The 20372-nt window shown below is 34.0% G+C and overlaps 3 protein-coding genes across 4 annotated transcripts in view; 2 read left to right on the forward strand and 1 right to left on the reverse strand.

Annotated features, from left to right (window-relative positions):
• LOC133205314 (calcium/calmodulin-dependent protein kinase kinase 1-like) overlaps positions 1-3270 on the forward strand; it is a 69966-nt gene extending 66696 nt beyond the window's left edge. For both annotated transcript variants that reach the window (XM_061341096.1, XM_061341097.1), the window contains 3 exons: positions 1287-1415; positions 1972-2105; positions 2582-3270. In XM_061341096.1, coding sequence (XP_061197080.1) covers positions 1287-1415; positions 1972-2105; positions 2582-2633 — 315 coding nt within the window. In that variant the 3' untranslated portion in view covers positions 2634-3270. The remainder of the gene's footprint in view (positions 1-1286; positions 1416-1971; positions 2106-2581) is intronic.
• A 7226-nt stretch (positions 3271-10496) lies between these two features.
• Positions 10497-14329, reverse strand: LOC133172541 (G patch domain-containing protein 3-like). Its single transcript, XM_061307455.1, has 5 exons — positions 13972-14329; positions 13003-13499; positions 12578-12752; positions 11665-12019; positions 10497-11438 (listed from the first exon to the last, which is right to left on the reverse strand). The coding sequence occupies exons 1-5, from the start codon at positions 14327-14329 to the stop codon at positions 11234-11236; spliced, it is 1590 nt and encodes a 529-aa protein (XP_061163439.1). The 3' UTR covers positions 10497-11233.
• Positions 14330-17124: 2795 nt separating this feature from the next.
• LOC133171612 (uncharacterized) lies at positions 17125-18757 on the forward strand. The gene is made up of 4 exons (XM_061306398.1): positions 17125-17222; positions 17444-17539; positions 17669-17753; positions 18041-18757. Exons 1-4 carry the CDS (start codon positions 17130-17132, stop codon positions 18721-18723), a joined length of 957 nt encoding a protein of 318 aa, XP_061162382.1. The 5' UTR covers positions 17125-17129; the 3' UTR covers positions 18724-18757.
• The last annotated feature ends 1615 nt before the right edge of the window (positions 18758-20372 follow it).

The raw sequence follows: 20372 nt of genomic DNA on the forward strand, positions 1-20372 counted from the left end.
GATCTTCTGTTTACTTTTTCGCTTTTCTAAGTGGACTGGTTTCTTCAGACTAAGAACTAGTTTAATTCGTTCAAATACTTTATATATGCAAGTCGCACGGGCCAGTCTGACGTAATGCTTATTTCTTGATAACGTCAGAAATACGAATAAAATTATGCGACTTGCATATACAAAGTATTTACACCTATAATGTTCAGTAAATAGTGTGCATTGTTTTAATTTTTTGTACATTTACTCAATCATGGTTCATAAACGCAGGCTATTTTTCATTAATATGCCACATTGCCAAATGTGTGCAATAATCTTTATGTATAGATTATAATTAATTTGAATTTTAAAATTCAAAACAATACACAATAAGTTATCAGCGTCATCAATATTAACACTTCGTAAACACAGGATGCACAGCCAGCCCGACAGCGCTATATTTATAACAACGTCATGAATAGGAATATATCCTATTTTCATCAAATAACAGTGGTTTTCCACTTCTTGTAGTGTCTCTGAAATTTATACACGGTTGAAAAATCGTATACACCAATTACAAATCAATAGACTAAATATTTTCCAATAAATTTAAGTTGTTTGAATAAATATTTTGTTTTTGACGACGTTTCAACCATATTAAAACATATATAATTGTATGATTGGACGCTGTCCCGTTTGGATGGCCGACGTCGCTTTTTCTGTCAATTTTGAAACATACTTCTTGTGGTTTTCACTTAATATTTTCATTGTCTATTTAGTAAGCGATACTAAAGGTATCAGAAAATGGCGATAACCGCTTTATTTGAGATATATTAAATTTTTATTCAGCTTTGACTCATTTTAAAAAGAAAATAATCATTTCAATCAGATCACTTTATTTAAAAGTTCATGGCATTTTAACCCTGGTCCGTGTGGCACCTACGGCAACCTTTAATGACCAGGATTTTTACAAAAGTATTAAGTTCAAGCAATAAAAACCAAACTATTCTGACTTGGATTTTCATAACTAATATTTTGGTATACAATAAGCATATCTTGAACCATTCATTTTGACAAAAACGCCATTGTCCACGAACTTTTTAGACAACCCTCGTATATTAAAATTTGCTACTTATGAAGAATAGCATTTGATGCAAAAAAAGAGAAATTCAGCTACATGTATACAAAATATATGTTGACTTATACAGGAATTACAATGTGATCACATAATTGCAAGATTAAATTACCGGTATGCATGAAATTTGTATAAAATTTCACAATATTTACATGAATTTTGTACTACTATTTTTTTCTTTTAGGAACATCCCTGGGTAACAAGGGATGGAGAAGAGCCCCTGCCAACAGAGGAGGAGAACTGTGTCCTCGTGACCTTGACTGACGAGGACCTTGACAATGTGGTCAAACATGTGCCAAAGTTAGACACTCTGGTCAGTTCTTTATAGATGTTTGTGTTAGTCACAAGTTTTTTAGATATATTGGATTTCTGTTCAGTATGTAGCATTTAAACTTTACATAATAATTAAAAAAGGAAAGAGTCATTGCCTAATAAATGAGAAAAGCAAATCATGGTTTCTGACATTACTGTCCGACACTGTTTTCCAATAGATATGTGGTATCCTAATTAAAGGTAAATTATGCATCATTAACAGTGACAACCAGGGAAAATTAAGTGGGTGCATGGGAATTAGGAAAATGTTTTTTATATATCCTGTAATTTACTAATGTTGGTATTTTAACATTTTCAACATACTGCATGAGGGAAAAAGGTGACAAGATGAGGACTTGAAAGCTAATTGCAAAATAATAAGTATATTGTTTCCTCTCAGGCAGATATAGTATTCATTCTACCGAGATGTATGCATGCTAGGAGATTGTTAGCTTTGAAATGAGACATGTATACAGCAGAAATTGAAGATTTTAATTTTTTTTTTTGTGGTAGTAAAATGTTTGTTTTAAGAAAGGTACTGATTTTTCCTCTTTCAGATTATGGTGAAGAGCATATTAAAACACAAGTCATTCAAGAATCCATTCAGGGACAACTCCTACATTAAGGAGGAATTTCAAAAAAGTGGGCGCTCTAATTCAGCTCCGGACACATTCCACAGGGTGGTGAAAAGGTACAGAGGAATTTGTAATTACCCGTAATTATGTACCGGTAAAAACCTGCGAATACCCTCTTCAAGTCTTACTCATTTTCTTTAAGAGTACTGTTATAAATGAATTTGCTGGTATCTCAGTACACTTTAGACATCATATCCTTGAAATAAATTGTTCTTAGATTTTCATCCATCATAAACATTTTGAAGTCCACAATGAGTGTTCCCTAAGGAACTTGTGTCTATTTTTATCATTAACAAGTATGTCCTTGGGATTAATGGAGGTATACTTCCTTGCTGGATGGTAATTAGTTTACAGTTGTTCTAAGATGAATGAATCACTGTGGGTGCAATGAATTGAAAGTCAGTTATATCAATATTGATTCACTTTTGAATGTTTGCAGGGGAATATTATTTTGTAAAAAAAAGTAGACAAAAGACTAAGGAAATGGCAAAAATCAATACAGAAGTAAATCTTTTATATTTCTTTTATACAGGAAAATTTCTGCCGATGCCAATGTCGACAAGCCCCTGGCTGAACATTCATAATACCAGTGCCAGCCACCTTATAAACTCCATATATGCAAACTACAACAAGAGTACCACTTTATGCATTCATTATTCAAGATTCCTTTCCCATTTAGGATGTTAATTTTCTGCTTACGAGCCTTGAAAGATGCTCTAAGCGATATAACTAACTTAGTGCATTCAAGCAATTTCCACTTTACTTGTGTTTCGTGACACTGGATTGATCATGGTGTATTTTATTGAATTTTTTTTTAATTTAAGCTCACCTGAGCTAGAATTTCAAATGAGCTTCTTCTGATGGAAGATTGGCTGTTGTCGATCTGAGAGTCTCTGATAGGTTTTGTTGTCATATTTTGAACCATCGTATCATTTAGAGTCATTTAAATGAAGGGCCACACACTTTCCTAGAGAGAGAGAAATGTGGTAATATAATAAACTTTTCTCAGGAAAAAAATGTGTGAGTTGTATGACTTAATTAAAATAATAAATTTTTAAGCAATTTATTCTTATCTATTGCAAATTTAATTGTGATAGCAGCTCATACAAGTGGTCAGAGTTCTGGCTTCATAGACCACTGTAGAAGCTCTTACTTCAGTCTGTCCTCCATTTATACATACATGTAAGCCTGCTTATAACATATGTATATATATACATGTATGTATATATATATAGAGAGAGAGAGGGGTGGGGGGGGGCAGCAATATTCCAAACGGAGAGCTCTATGGAGTTTGATTTTAGCCAGATTGCTATGGATGTGTAGTTGAGAAGAATATAATATTTTTATTAGCTGTAGTATTGGTCAGAATAAGGTAAATGGTGAGCATAGTGGCCCTGAGACCTTTGTTGTTGGTTTTTTTTGTTCCTGTTTGGTGCATTCTGAATTACATGACAATTCAATTGATGTTATGTGAATATTTTAGCATATAGTTGAATGTTGACTGTTTTTACTATTTAATTTCAAAGTTTTGCTGCAACTATAAAATAATTTTTTCCTATTTTTTTTGTAAGGTAGTTTTTATAAAGAATGTATATATTATATGCAAGGTCATATTCCTTCTAGTGTAAATACATACATGTATGTAGATATAGTTTATTTGATATGAAATCTTAAAATGATTGTAAAGGTGAGAAAAATCAAAATGTGAAAGGAATGCAAATTAAATACTAACTTATATATATGTATCTATCATGCAGGGTTTTTTTTTTTCCATTGTATAAATCATACATTGTTATCATTCTCTGTGAATAACACCATTTGATTTTAATTATAGAGAGTACAAAACTTGATTCTGTGTATGATACATGTGTATATCAAGATATCGCTTTTCATATCATTTTAAAATATTAACTATAGTAACTTTTACCCAGTATTTGAAAATAATGACAGTTTGTATAATTTGACCTGTATAGCTAAAATAATTATTTTTAAGACATGCACATTACTTAATTTAACAAGACAGTGTATTTTATAAATTTTGGACACTCTTTGGACATCAGTAGGGATTTGGCCTTGGCACTTGCATGTTAAATTCACCTTCCATGTGGCAGTTTGTTGGTTGATTTGTATGGCAGCTCATTTTGCATTGACTTCTATTACCATGATTATAGTATTTATAAGGAAAAATTATGTAGATTATCCCTGCCTAACCCAATCAAAAGAAAACACACATTTAAAGAATTCATTATTCCAAAGATTGATGTGTTTTTATGTATAGTTTTATTAATTGATTAAATAATTCCTAGCTTTCTGAATGGTTGAGATCCAACAGTGTAGAAAAAAACAATACATCATGTTCACCAGTACATGACTTTCCAGGTGAACATTGGACTAAAAATAGATTGTTAAATTCCAAATTGATACAAATAGTTCTGGAAAGTTATTTCTCTAGCCCGACTTTCACTCAGTTGAACATATCATGCAAGCACATAGAATTGGGGTGGGGTTGGGGTGCAGGGGTCCTGCCCCCTCTGCAAACTTTTTTTTCTTAACGTAAATTTTTAGTTTTAATTTAGTATGAAAATGTTCACTGAAAGGCTGATTGCAAACCCCTTCCCCCACCCCATTAATGGACCCTAACATCCCTCCTGAAATAAAACTTGAAGTTGAGACTGGGGGGAGGGGGGGGGGGGGGGGCTAGTCAAAGATTTTTTTTTTTCCTTGTAATCCTATGTGCCTGACATTTAATTATTTTTTTTTCTACATTGCAATTAGATTAGATTTTTAAAAAATCCAAATTAAGACAACTGGTAAAGTTATGTTTATTTTAACCCCACTTCTCTCAGTGTGTTTGGCTAAGACTTCAGCAAATGTAAACAAGTAAGATGGCATGGATTGCCATATGGTTTGTATCATTTAATCATTGAATTTTATAATAAAACAATTATTGCTGTTTTTTCAATCAATGTGATGGTTTAGCCACCTTCAAAGTACAATATTCACCTAGCCCTTTGGGCTCGGTGAATATTGTCTCCTCAGGTGGCAAGATCATTGTATTGACCTCAAAAACAGCAATGATTGTATAATGAATTTCAGTCATCAAAAATATTTTTATTTACTGTAAGAGTGCAGAGGCTGCATTCATAATTTTATACATTGGAAACATGTGCTTTAGAATCTAGAATTTCTTGACAACATACCATTCGATATTTTTGTTGAATTTCTTTATAACTTATATTTTACTGTCACTTTATTTATAGCAAGGAGTGTAGATAATGTAGTTTTGTAAATGAATATATTGCTGTCAATATTTTTAAGTGAAAATAACAACATTCACCATTTGGGGCTTTCAGTTAATTCATATTCCATGAACTTTACTGCTCAATAAAGTACATGGCTCCACCATTTCTCATCAGAATTTCTTTCAATGTTTAATTCAGGGGGTTATGCAGATTAAAAGATTTTCTTTAATTACCAAAGATGCATTCAGCTATCATATTGTGTCTGCATAGGAAACATATCTTCCACAGTCAATGAAGACTTTCATTGAATGTTGTTGTTTCTTCAAAAAATCTTGTAGTTCCATTTAGAAAAGTTGAAATTCCAGAAGAGATTAGATATGTTTTATAGCTGACCTGTGTAATTCACATGGAATGAGGCCATTATGGGTAAAATATAAGGCAGCTTCTCTGGAAAAGTGTGCAGTTTATAGGTGGTTAAAATATAAAGGGAAGAATCACTGAATTGTATCATGATGAGTCATTTCTTTTTTTTTAATTTAACCATGTGATTCATTGATGAGAGTTTTAATTTATTCATCTATTTTATTGTTGGTAATTGAACACCCCACATTTTTTCTATGGCTCTGAAGATTTGCACTATACAGGACCTTTTTTATTCATGAATTACTGTGCACTTGGCTCAATTTGTCATGTACCTTAAATAAGTACATTGTACCTGTGTCTTTTTTCTTTTAGTTACATAGTTTTATTTTAAATGTTTGTAATTTGTACAGACAATTTTTATAAAAACACTTTTTCTTATGAAGTATGTGTACATATATTATATTGTGTAGGGATATTTAAAAATATCGGCAAGACTTTATAGATAGTTACCTATTTTATTGTTAACTCACCTTCTGATTGCCTGTGACCTGGTGTTATTAACTTTTGACATTGTCAAAATTTAAATATGTCAGAGCTGGTCTCTGTTGTTACATCTTTGATGTACGGAGCTCTTTCATATTTTTGTAATTTAATTATTGTGATTTAATCATTCAACACTTGTGGTATTGAATTTGTATTTTTAAGTAGTTTTTTTTTTCTTTTTTTTTTCTTGTGAACATTTTTTTTTATAAATTTTATCATCCTTATAATGCATTGTCAAGTTTTATTGAATATTACATTAAAATGGAAAATGGAATGGAATTTTTGTTATCAGTAAAACAAACTGAACAGACAGTTCCTTTACAAGATATGGAAAATGTGATTATTCAGAGGTTGTTGTCACTCACAGTGATAGACTAAACTCTATAACCCCCCTGTTAAAAGTATTAAAAACTGATTTATATTCTGGATATCTGAAGCAGCAGCTAGTATGGTATTACAAACGTTTACGTGTACTTACATGTGATTACCTCAGTTAACAATGAAATACAAGAACATTTCCAATATAATAAAAACTCTAAAGTATACATTACAGGAAGATTTTTCACATAAACAAGAACAAGAAGCCAATGGGTCCAAATGCTTTACCAGAGTCATTTATGCTCTGCTGTTTTCTTAGATTTTTTCCCACTTCATTTCATTGAAAAATAACCCCATATTGTGCCCTAACATAGCCCTAAGGGGATATGATTAAGACAAACCTGAAGCCACAAAACATTGGGATGCTTCAATATTGATATGACTAAGATGGCTTTACTGTTGTTCTAGAATTTATTATTAACTCGCCTCAAAAAAGACAGAGGGAGTTTAAGCTAAACTCTTGGCGTTGGTGTCCAGGTTAAAGTTTTGGGAGCAGTTTTCTTTCCAAGTACTTCTATGTTCTATACAGATCAAAGCTGCATGGATGATGCATCTAGTATGTTTCATTGTACTAGTCAGGTTTCAGATGCTGCATTTTCAGCCAATATATTCCATATTAAGGATGACCTAACTGGACCAAACTTGCACGGATGATGCACATTGGGATGCATACTACCATATTTGCTATGGATGCTGGATCTGACCTACATTTTCCAGATGAATGAACAGGTTAAAGTTTTTGGAGCAGGTTTCATTCCCAAGTAACTATAAGCCAAGTGGTGACTTAACTTGCAAGGATGATGCATTTAGAGATGCAAAGTAGTTGACGCTACTAGACTTGCTTCAAGTGCTGGATCTGACCTACACTTTCAGGATAAGTAAACACGTTAGAGTATTTAGAGCAGGTCCATTCCAAACTTACAGGGATGATCCATCTAAGCATGCACACTATCATATTTGCTTCAGATGCTGGATCTGACCTACATTTTTCCAGATGAGTAAACAGCTAGGTTCAAGTTTCGGGAGCAGGTACTCCAAAGTAACTATAATCTTTACCTATACCAAACTTGAAGGGATGATGCATCTAGGAATGCACATTCCCTAACCTGCTTCAAATGCTGGATCTGATCGTCATTTTTCAGATGAGTAACTATAAGCCCTAAATGCACCAAATTTACAGGGATGATGAATCTAGGGATGCACACTTCCAGACTTGCTTTAGATGCTGGATCTAACCTACATTTTTCAGTTGAGTGACCAGGTTAAAGTTTTTTAAGCAATTCCATTTCCAAGTAACTATAAGCATTATCTGGACCAATACTTGGATTATGCATGTAGGGATGGATGCTACCAGACTTGCTTCAGATGCTGGATCTGACCTATATTTTCCAGATGAGTGAACAGGTTAAAGCTTTGGGATCAGGTTCATTCTCAAGTAAATATAAGTCCTACCCAAACCAAACTTGCATGGATAATCTTGGGATGCACACTAAAAAAAAATTGGTTGAGAATTGCCTTACTTTTAGATAACATTCATTGAACTACCTTTATTATCTTTGATTACCTATGTTTTACAGATTTTTAACCTTGAGTTGTATACTGGTGCATGCATTATGTAAATTTGATCCCCATTTTTAGCCCCATCCTTACTGAAATGGCCATAATTTGAGAAAAACAAGAGGCCCATGGGCACTTTTGATAGAGAAGAAGAGATTAGTTCAGTATTGTAAAATTTAAATGTACATCTATAAGTGGTCCCACACTACCTAGGAGAGGAAGACATGCTCTGAACAAACTTGAATCTACAATAGTGAAGATGATTCCATATAAATGTAACTAATCGTGGCTTTAAATTTTTTAAAATTGATTTTCTGTTATATATTCCTATTTAAAAGTCTGATCTTCTCTTGTGGCCCCGCTCTACCCCAGGGGGTCATGATTTGAACAACCTTGAATCTACACTGCTTGAGAATGTTATTAGAAAAAGACATTAATGGTAATCTAACAACAAAGCTTAATGATAAACGTGATGACTTTAACTTTTCAATCTTCAACTTCCCTTACATATGCAGCATTATACCCTTATCACCTGCATACTGGGTTTATATCTCTCAGTTGATTCAATACGCCAGAGCATGCTCTACGTATGAACAATTTCTAAAACAAGGTAAGTTATTGACAAACAAGTTGATGAAACAAGAATATCAGCAGTCTCGTTTAAAGTCATCATTTCGTAAGTTCTATGGTCGATACAATGATCTTGTCAGCAAATATAATCTTTCATTAAGTCAAATGCTGACTGACTTTTATCATACTAATTGTTAGGCCATTATTTACATGCTAAATTGTCGACGGATTTTTACGTTATTTCCTGATCATGACAGGGAGCACATGGCGGGTGTGACCGGTTGGCAGGGGATGCTCACTCCTCCATGGCACCTGATCCCACCTCTGATGTCCTAGAGGTCCGTGTTTGCTCTGCACCTATTTTGTAATGTTTAATGGACATTTGAGCTCGAATACTGTTCATTATCTCCACATATTTCATTCCATATTAGTATGACCAATTATGAATCTACGTACACTATCTGAGGATGCTTCCATATAAATATGTAAATATAACTTCTCTGGGCTTTGCTGTTCTTGAGAAGAAGATACATGTATTTAAAAATTTTTGCTATGTATTCCTTTGTAAAACTTTGATTGCCCATTGCAGCCCTGTCCTAACCCCCCCCCCCCTCCCCGAAGGGGTGGGGGTCATGATTTGAACAAATTTGAAGCTACCCTACCTGAGGATGCTTGTATATTGATATGACTAATCTTGCTGCTTCTTGAGAAGAATATTTTTAAAGATTCATTTCCTATATAGGCCTATTCCCATGTAAAAACTTGATCATATTGTTCAAATCATGACCCCCCCGGGGTAGAAAGGGCTATAATGGTTGATCAAAGTTTTACATAGAAATACATAAGAGAAATCTTACAAAATTTTTCTCAATAACAGGTAAGCCACAATATGTTATCAAACTTTTACATAGCAATATATTGGGGGGGGGGGGGGGGGGAGAATCTGATGAATAACACCAGGGCCATAGTTACTCAGGTGAGCATTGTGTCCCATGTGCCTCTTGGATATTTTCTTCCATATCAAGAAAGCATGGCCTTTTATTTGAACAAACTTGAATTTCCCTCACTCAAGGATGCTTTTTGCTGAGTTTGGTTGAAATTGGTACATGGTTCTGGAGAGGTTGAAAATATCAAAAGTGAACATACAGACAGATGAATGACAGACACACATCAATCAGAAAAGTCCTCTTGAATTTCTGGCTTAAGTGAGATAAATGTGATAAAGTCAGACTGTGTACCACAATATTCTTAAATCAGTAACCTTTTTACCCTGATTTTGTCCACACGGGAGAATCAATAATTTTGACCTTGATCTTTGAATGAAAAGATCTCAGAGTCTTTAGGCATCTTTGTCTAACCAATGTTTAGCTATGTCGTGAAAATAGTTTTTAAAGGTTAAAAAATACTTGAGAAATGAGCAATGACATTTATAATAGTCTTGTCTTTGGCCAAATCGTCTGTTAAAGTGACACCAAAATAACTTTTTCTCCAAACCATTATCTATGTATCAAATATAAAGAACTTGGTATGAAAATGTCAAGATGGCCTTGGAAAATAACCTTAAAAGCTTGACATTTAAATAAGTGACTTCATTTTAAATTTCTGGGGAAATTCCTTTAACCACATACTCTCCATTTACCAATGTCCCTTAGGTATTGCATGTTACAATAGTCATATTCATAATCTTGACTTTCTACTTGGACCTTTGACAAATGCCTGCCAAACTCTATAGATGTCTTTCTCTTATCATACTCCAACTATGCGGTAAAGATGAATCCAAAGGCTTCCAAACTCTTGATTTTCCTTCCTTTCATTTATTGCATTATTAAAAAAAAATATTTCTTGTTATAAGATAGCGAGAGTACTGTATATAAACCATACTGACACCGATTAAAATTGCCAAAGTTTCACCAAATTGTTGCTAAAATCCATGTTTACTATATTCAATCTCATAATGGCTTAGCTATAATGTCTCGCATTTTAAAGGTTTAAAATATTTACCAGGGTAGCTTGTTTCTTTTTTCATTAAAATCAATTAGTCTGGATAGATGTAGTCAAAGGATCAACTTTATATCATTATCTCTTGCTCTTTTATCTCTGTTCACTTCCATCAATAATAGACTAAACCCCTGTCTTCAGTTTGTTTTCAATACACAGATGTAGCACACTTTAAAATTCTCAATTTCATCTTGGCTTCAGTTGGATTGCAATAAATGTGTCGTCATTTTGGCTTCGAACATAGCCCAGTCTCTTCAGTCGTCAACACACCCCATTCTGCAATTGCCAAGATACACCACCTTGGCTTTAGCCTGACTCAGGTTATCAGTGAAGCAAAGTCTTCAGTTCTCAAATAGCCCTGACTTCTGTTGTCAATATAACCATGTCTTCAGTTTTCAATATAACCCTGTCTTCGGTAGTCCATATAACCCTGCCTTCAGTTGTCAATATAACCCTGTCTTCAGTTCTCAAATATAACCCTCTCCTCAGTTGTCAATATAACCCTGTCTTCAGTTGTTAATATAACCCTCTCTTCAGTTGTCAATGTAGCCCTGACTTTCCTGTGGTTTGGTGAAGTCTACTTTATCCCTATACTTGATGTGATAATGGTGGCCCCTTCTCAGCAGTGGATCCTGGGGATCTGTCTTAGAGTGGTTATCATACACAGTAGAAATTATCACTTCTCTGTATGCTCGTTGAGATTTTCCTGTTGGCCTGACAAGTTTCTCACCTCTGTATCTGAAGACAGAAAATAAAAAGTTAATAAAACATTTGAATATTCTAATTTAAAAAAAAAATGGTTTTCATCAAGTCAAGGTTTAAATAGTATATTATTTTGATGCCCCAGATCATTGAAACTATGAACATGTAAGGTGTGTTGCAATACAGTAACATCAGGTCTGAGGAAAAAAAACACCAGGTAGCTTCAAAATATTGTAAATTTTGTAAATGAGCTAACATTTACCCTAATCCTTTTCTGTCTTTGGGATTTTGTCCATCATTTTCCAATGCTTCTGCAATCCCTTTAACAGAAGATCCTAATCCCTCTCCTTCCTGCCAGCCTTGCTTTTCTAGGATCTTCCTTCCCACTCCTTTAGTGTGAGATTCAAATCTTCCTATTTTGTGATCTTCCTTTGGAACTTTGAATCTTCTTTTTCTTCCTATTCCTACAGTGAACCTATCTGTGGCCTCTTCACCATCCCTCCTACGTTTTTCTTGCCTCATGGTCACATGATCTCTGGCATCCTTATCCCCGGCTCCGTCTTCATAATACACACTCATGTCTACATCCCAGTCATCTGTTGTTTGTTCATCAAAGTCTGAAAAATTATTGACATCATCAATTATTAGTTTTGTTCACAAATTTAAAATTTTATTTTTAAGCTATAAATTTGTTTCCCTCTCAATGTACAAGATTTAGAAAAAAGATCTCCATTTTCTTAAGTCATTTTTAAAGGTTAGGGAAGAAATAACTATAAACCAAGAGTGAAAACTCTTACGTGTAACCCAGTCCAGTGGAATCTTGCCAAAATCCCACTAACATTCCTTGGTAATACCTTATTGTGGGTTATTTTAGAAGGGTGACTAATATTGGCTTATTTTAGAATTTAGGTAGTAGTTAATATTGGCTTATTTTAGAATTTTGGTAGTAGCCTGCCAAAATTGTAATCGCTAAAATACTCAGTTTTCTTCTTAGTGTTCTTTAGCAAAGTCATGAAACCCAGTGTCGGCTAAAATATATTACACCAAATTATTGGCATACCTTTGAGTAAGCAAAACACCAAATTTTAGACTCACCAAGAAAACCCACTATAGAGTATATAGCCACTAAATTTTCATTCCTCTCTTGCTGATTCCATTCACTGAACAGTTCTTACCCCCTTCCTGCTCCTGCCAGTACTGGGCATCTGTGTAAAAGACCAGTCCACTGCCTCCCTTCTCCCACTTGAGTTCTATCTCCTCCTCAAACAGTCGGTCCTTGTTTCTCTCCTGATTTGTTGGGTCGTCTGTCAGTGCTTCATGTCGCTCCCATTCCTCACAACTGTCATCGTCCTAAAGAAAGGTTGTAGTCATTTAAGATTTATTGAAATATATATACTGTCAGTCTGTGGAAGCATAGCTGTGATTATGCTTAACAGACATATTTTTAAGCTTCTTTGGCAATCTTTGCTAATTGATGATATTTACTATATAAACCATTCCATATTTGTAAATATAGAATACAGAAGGCCTACGAGGTCTATGTAAAATAGTGACTTTTTTGTCATTCACAACATTTAAGCCTTAAAAATGCCATACATACATGCTCAGAATCATTGTCTTCTTTGTGGATCATATTCTCTTCAATGTTCAATTCCATTCTCCTCTTGGTTTCCGGGTCTTTTCTGGTTACTCTCTTGTATATCTTTTGACTTTGTTCATCTGACCTATCAACCTTTTCTTCAAAGTCCTCCTCACTCACAAGTTTATGCCCACAACCAGATAAAATGGCCTCCTCAGAAGATTCTTCATATTTTGGTTCCTCGGTCTCACCTCCATAATCAAAAGAAACATTTCCATATCTGTTTTTTACTCTGGTTTTGGGAAATTTCAGTCCTAATTTCTTGATAACAATGGGTGGAAGTTTACATTGTCGAATGGCCTCCATGAAAATAGATGTTGGAGTTCCCACATTACCATTTGGCATTGCAGCAGGGGGATGTAATTCTGGAAGTTTCATTAAATCTGCTTCTGTGAAAGTTTCTCTGTCATTGGGTATCTGTTTCAACTCTCCTCTTGTCTTGTACTTTAAAGACATATCTGTAGGTGAAGATGGTAATGAAAAAATTTCATAAAATACCAGCCTAAAATCCAAATCTAAAATACTTTCAATTTCTCTTTTCAAAAAAAAAATCATATTGTTGTTAATTGAAATTTTGTTAACCATTATTAATTCAGTCAAACGGTTGTAAATCAACAAAATGGTTGATGCCCATGCACAAAATAATTGAGTGACATTTCAGATAATATATCCTTACAGTTTTAAACAGAACAAGACAAATGTCACTGGTACTTAATTTTCAGAATAAGAATAGACAGTCAGTCAACACTTCCAAATACGCTGAGGTGTAAATAATATCTTGTAAAAATTACTACGTACTGTATCAATCAATATCAAATACAATCTATATACAAGTCTACTGTGATTATTTCTAGCATCTTGTGACACTTATTGACTTAACATCTGACTTTTGACATTATTTCTATTATCTTGAAACACTTAGTGACTTACCGTCTGACTGTTGAATTTTGGCTTTAGAAATATGACAAACTTTGGAAATCGATTCTCCATTGCTGTCTAGCCAGTGTTTTCTGTGGTACATCTTTATAAGTTCATCATATCTATTTGTATATACCCTAGCAACACAACAGCACGTATTAGATGATGTGTTTTGTGTTTTATCGTTATCATCAACTCCATCGTCTATCTGACGTTTCTTCAGCTGAACTTCTGGTCGATGTCTGAAGTGGAAACATTTGAATCCCTTAGTCTCTATGAACTGAGAGAAGAAATTTCTGAGATCTGATGAATGATAATCACGGGGTATATTGTTTATAATTACAAAAACTGTATCCCTTTCGTCACTCATCATGCAATGATGCATCACTCACAACGCAAGTTATTTACTTTCATGTTTGAACTTCCGGTTTGATGTCTAAAAGTAGAGCGGACAAATTACTTGTTTTCGGGAACTTGTTCTATATCGCAATAAAATTAAAATTAAATGAGCAAATGAAATTATTTTTCATCTTTTAAAGGTGTCCAACATGTCAAAATAGTGAAAGGTATTCTTTTACAGCGTAAATTCCTTCATGTGCAAAGTTTTGAAATCCTCAGTGGCATTGCCCTTTTTTTAAACAAAATTTTCAGAACTACCATGTACAAAAAAAAAAAAAAAAAATCCAATAATCATTGAATAAATTAGTAACATCAATAAATTCATTTTTCAGCCTTGTACCCGGGTATAATGTAGCACGAAGAGAGAAAATATTAACCTCCTGACCATACTGGAACCCACGGCTGAACTCCAAACATGCATTAGGAACAGCTAGTCAACTGCTCACTGAAACGGATTTTCGAAGCTATTTTACTGATGACAATTTTCTTGCAGAAGATGAAACTGACAAAAGCGCTGTATATCAAATATTTGAGACAAATCAGTTTTATAAATAAAACAGTTATTTCTCTCTCTCTCTCTCTCTTTTTTTTTTTTTTTTTTTTTTTTTTTTTTTTTTTTTTGCTAGCTATAAGCCAATTTCACTTAGAGGATGGTCATTCGGCTTTAATTTTTAAATATAGCAAAGTTTTCTTTCAGATCTTTTTCTTCCTTTCTATCGTTACACTTCTAATGCTTCGTAAAACTTACAGATTAAAATCATACAATACCTTTTATACATAAAATAATTCTTAAATGTGTGTACTAGCTATGTAAATGCACATCAATGATAACTTAAAAAGAAGTTGTGGTAGAAAAAATAATGCATATAAAATTATTTCTTTCACGTTTTCACTCTGCGTTTATCAATTGCAACATTTTACATATTGAAGTTTTTTTTTTATTTTTACAAGCATTTGGGGTGGAAGGGGGTGGGATAAGCAGGAATTAATAAATGATACTCATCTTCAACATAATTGTGACATTCAAAACAGTGTCTGAGCTGTCTATCTTTGTAATTATCAAGTATCGACCAGTTTCTATTGCTAATTGATGTGATGCCAGTCTTTATCTGTTTGGTTTTCAGAAAAAAAGAATTGTTAAACATGCATATGAGTTGTGACTTTAAAAAATATCTTAAAAAAGAGCATTTACCAACACTATCGAACTGAGAAACAACAGAGTATAGACTGTATTTCTTGAGCAAAAATGTGCTGCTTGACAATGCAATCTTCTCCCATAAATAGAATTACATAGATCTTTGAAAATAATTTTAAGTATAATTAGGGCATCCAATTTCTCACATTCTTCCTTGCAATAGTCTCAAGTAATTTATTATAAAAAATGTTGAATAATACAACTGGTGTGCTCAAGATTTTTCTTCTTCAAAACTTTATGATAATATTGTTCATTCGTTGATATGATATAGTCCTAATTACGAATATGTAGCTAGATTACATGTCAGCGGCGGATCCTGGAATTTCATTACGGGGGGGGGGGGGGGGTAGAAGGCAGAGGGTCTGGGAGCTGACGAATTCTAACAAATAAGAAGTGTTTTTTCCCTTGATTTTAGAATAATACAAACAAAATTTCAAAAAAAAAAATTCAAGCCGGGGGGGGGGGGGGGGCACGCCCGGCACACCGGCGCTGGATCCGCCTTTGCATGTTGCCTTTTTTATCCCTTAATATTGCATGAAAAATAAATTCAAGATGAAGTTTCTCATTTTAGCCTTATACTTACATGAGGCCGAAACTTAAGATAATTCAAACAAAACAAGATGGGCGAAAGTATCCCGCCTTGCATTACACCAAGACTACTGTTTAAAAAAATCTCTAAGTGGACCCAGGTTACATTGCTTTTTTTTTTTTCAATAAAGTCGTTTCAACACTTGTTAAAGTTTTCCTTTAATTTCAATATTTCGGACAGTTTCAACCAAAGCTTATACACATATCTGCAAACAAAGCCGAATGCCTCCATCCCTATACCTTTTAATCGGAAAGGATTTTGTTCTTTGTTAATGGGGTTGTAATTAATCAATAATTTGCAAGCATGGCATCAGTATAGTCCTACACTTTGGTCTAAAAACAAAATACACGTCAGCAATAATAACATTTTTATAGCCTTTCCATGATTAGTTAAAACAGATTTTAAAATGTTAACATGAGACTGAATATCCCTTAATTACATGTAGTTGTGATCAGATTATATGCACAATTATAGAAAGACTGAGAAAGTACATGTAATGAGTGATAAAATCTATTTTAAAGTTTTTAATTAACATGTTTCTATAATATCCCGAGAGATGGGCCAAATTAGTTACTGTTTTAAATATTTTGTTGTTGTTGACATAGCATGGGCATGCTTTAATTATAATTAAGTTTTAATGAAAACAAATGCTCAAAAATCTAAACTGTCTAATAATTACATTCGGTAAAGAAAACACGAAGTTAATGCTACGAGTACAGTTATCAATAATATAAAAAAAAAACAATACATCGTTAGCATTCATAAACTAATTAGTAATTAGTGTGTCGAACTAGTCAGGCAGTCTTTGAAACAACATCAGATATACTGTAGCAGATGACAAATACTACTCGGAAGAAATGTACTTGTGAAATATACTTCGTAAGGAGTTTAAATAGGGTGAGCCAGAACTTGAAAATCACAATCAACTGTTCTTCACACAGCAAGCAAACATTCACTCAATACACACTTATTTCAGCTTGGAAAACAATGGAGGTCCAAAGGGGAAAGAAATCTGTTGGTGGGAAATTGATGAGGCATTTTTCAGTAAAGGAGGGTGCCATTCCAATGGTCGGCAAAAAGGTAAGATTTAATTAATAGTTAGCAGAAAACATTAAATTCGGCTTGGAATATGTCGGTTTATTCGTGAATATCAACATTTAGACACAATATCGCATATATATATTTCACTTTGATTTTTAAGTGCAAACTTGTTTTGGGAAGTTAAAAAACGTAATTTTATTTTTTTTAAACATTTTTAAATTAAACTTTTATTTCATTATTCATATTTTTTTTAATTTTAGGCCAGCAAACCAATAACAGAAAAGAGAAGACGAGACAGGATCAACAAATGTCTCGTGCAGCTGAAGAATATCGTAATGAGGGCAACAGGCAAAGATGTATGTATTCTATATATTGCATGAATTTGAATGCTTTCGGTTTTTTATTATTATTTGCGTTTATCTTTTGTTCTCTTATAAATGATTGGACATAAAATATTAATTTACGTTTATTTTTGTATTTTTTAGGAAAAACGTTTTGCGAAAATGGAAAAAGCAGACATATTGGAAATGACTATTGGTCATTTGGTTGAAATGCATCAGAAAAATATAGGTAATAATTTTTATTATCATGTGTTTGCATGCCAAAGAATTGTTTCTTTATGGTGTGAGCTTACATATTCATATATACACTATTTTAATATTGACATATATAAGGACAGGTTTCTCGATGCACCAGCTCTTTGCTACACTGATGGAATCTAAATACTGACCATGTTGTGAGTATGAAATGAAGTTGAGGGTGTCATTTAATTTTTTTTAAAACAAGAATAAACTTAAAAATTTTTATACATCATAAAGAAATTTTTACTTTAATTAAATTTGAAATTTATGATTCAGGAAAACGCTTTGTGGACCACTGGGGAATCGCCACACCAGAACCAGTGAACCCTTTGGATCCCTTCAGATCTATGAAAAGAAACACCGCCAATGACAATCTACAGCAAGGTTTCACGCACCAGAGTTTTTATCCGGATCATCTTTTCTGCACACCTACATACAAATGTGGATACAGTGGAGACAAGGAAATAATGGACGTCAACTTTGACACTAATGACGTCATGGAATCGAGTAGCGTAATGTGCGGCTCTGCTTCTCGTGTCTTTATCTTTGCAGATGACAACAATGGAATGAAATGCGAAAAAAGCTCAGAAAGCCCAATGCGTCATCATATCAATTTATCGAGGGAACGGAACCAGATATGTTATACTAGTAAACCCCTCTTCACCTCCACTCCAGTCGATGTTAGTGCTATAAAACCAATCAGGACCTCTACCCCCATTGGTCTACCAACTCTAACCAGGGGCTACGTCTCACCAGATGAGCTGCTCTTGTCCGGAAGATACGACATTAACCTCAACACTTCCCCGGATCTACGTGTTCGATTGTTTACCAGCAGTGAGGAATCGTCTGACGGAAGTCTGGTCAGAAAATCCGGTTCTGCTTCTTCCGGCTCAGAGTCGTCTTCTTTGGGAACCAGTTGTGGATCTAAGAAAGAGAATGGTGTCTGGAGGCCTTGGTGATACAACAAAGGAATTCAACAACACTAATTTGTAAAAATACCCAGTGTATATATTTGTATATCATTATTTATTCTTTTGTATAGCGTTTGCTTGATTTTATCAATTTTATGATATTATGTCATAAGAGAATAAATAAACTAAAGTATTCCCTATATCAGATCTGTTTTCCAGTCTTGTTGATGCGCTTTATAGTTTGAAGAATTCTTATTATTAGTTTACCTTTGATTTGTGAATTAACCTTTAGTTTAATTTTAAGCAAAGTTTACTTTTATACAGTATTTTAATATGCAAAAAAAGGTTTGGCTTTGATTCAAATAGAGAAAAAACCGTTAACGATGATTTTAGAAGAAAACAAATGCTATCCCGACATTCAGTTTTGGATACGGTGGTGAATCAGGTGACAATATAAAACAATCAAAAAGTTCACCTAGGACTACATTCTAAGGCAGATGGTTCTTGTTATAATGATATATGAAAAATATAGGAAAAGACATGCAAAAGATTGAATATATTTCTGTTATTAAAACATAGTATAGATAGAAATTCACTTATAATAATTTCTTTTATTCTCATTAGACCCATTTTAGAATATGCAGATATTGTGTGGGATAATTGTACTCAAAGTATAAATGTAGAATATTGCTTGAAAAAGTTCAAGTAGAAGCTGTCAGAATTATTACAGGGCTTATAGAGTTAATTCTTCCAGATCTTGTTTGTATGTGAACTTGGAAGGGAGCCAACACGCCTAGAAGAGAAAAACACAAACTTCAATTGATGTGTAAAATAATTAATGTTTGATGGATATTTTATTTAATGTTGAGCTCTGGCAAGCCCGTAGGCACTGGGGTGGGTGCAGGGGTGGTGCATGCAATTATTTTGCCAGTATATACATGTACCTCTCCATTGGAAACAAACCTCTACTTTACAGTTGTCCCCCATCAATAATTTTGTCAGTGTGTAATATACATTAGAAAACAAAGCTAGTGTACGGTTTGCCCCTCAAACATCTCATTTGATGACCTTTTAATTTTGCTTCTCTAGAATTGTTGTTGCCCCCCCCCCAAAAAAAAAAACAAGCTGTCATAAAACTTAGATGAGCTCACTTTTGACCTCAGTCTCACTTTTACTAAAGGAATTAATAGTGGAAAAGTGAGACTGAGATCATAAGTTTTATGGCCCTAGGGTCTGCTGCGGATTTTAAATTGTTCCTAAGTTCATATCCGTATAGTAGAGGTGGAAGTACTACTTTTTTTGTAAAGGCCCGCAAGACCAGGCACGTAGCATCGGGGGGGGGGGGGGGAAATCCCCCGCCCATATTTTTGTTGCAGTTTAGTCAAATAAGGTAGTGCAGCAGTGTATGAATAAAACGAAATGTGGTAGTGAAAGGACGTGGAACCAAACCCCCTCCCCCCCTTTCTTTCAAAAACGATGCTACGTCCCTGAGAGTTAGTAGGTTTGAGTTTTTTGACGGTCACTAACTCACTTCAGGCCCGTAGAACGCGGGGGGGGGGGGCTTTTTTCTGAGTTCAGTTTTTGCTATAGTAAATTAATTTTCCTTTAGATGCTGGCCTCCCTCCCACTTTTTGATATTGTAAGGTCGAGTACAGGCAATTCCAGGATGTTGACAGTAAATTAGCTTTTTTTGCCTG

The sequence above is a fragment of the Saccostrea echinata genome, unplaced genomic scaffold (genome assembly GCF_033153115.1).
Source record: "Saccostrea echinata isolate AGI-Se365-2 ecotype Australia unplaced genomic scaffold, CSIRO_AGI_Sech_v1 ptg000054l, whole genome shotgun sequence".
Taxonomy (NCBI): Eukaryota; Metazoa; Mollusca; class Bivalvia; order Ostreida; family Ostreidae; genus Saccostrea; species Saccostrea echinata.

Coding starts and splice junctions, on each gene's coding strand:
- LOC133172541 (XM_061307455.1), bottom strand. CDS start 14,329: ATGAGTGACGAAAGGGATACAGTTTTTGTAATTATAAACAATATACCC. Junction 13,500..13,971: donor CAAAATTCAACAGTCAGACG/GTAAGTCACTAA, acceptor CTTCACCTACAG/ATATGTCTTTAAAGTACAAG. Junction 12,020..12,577: donor CTGGCAGGAGCAGGAAGGGG/GTAAGAACTGTT, acceptor ATAATTTTTCAG/ACTTTGATGAACAAACAACA.
- LOC133171612 (XM_061306398.1), top strand. CDS start 17,130: ATGGAGGTCCAAAGGGGAAAGAAATCTGTTGGTGGGAAATTGATGAGG. Junction 17,223..17,443: donor TTCCAATGGTCGGCAAAAAG/GTAAGATTTAAT, acceptor TTTTAATTTTAG/GCCAGCAAACCAATAACAGA. Junction 17,754..18,040: donor AATGCATCAGAAAAATATAG/GTAATAATTTTT, acceptor TTTATGATTCAG/GAAAACGCTTTGTGGACCAC.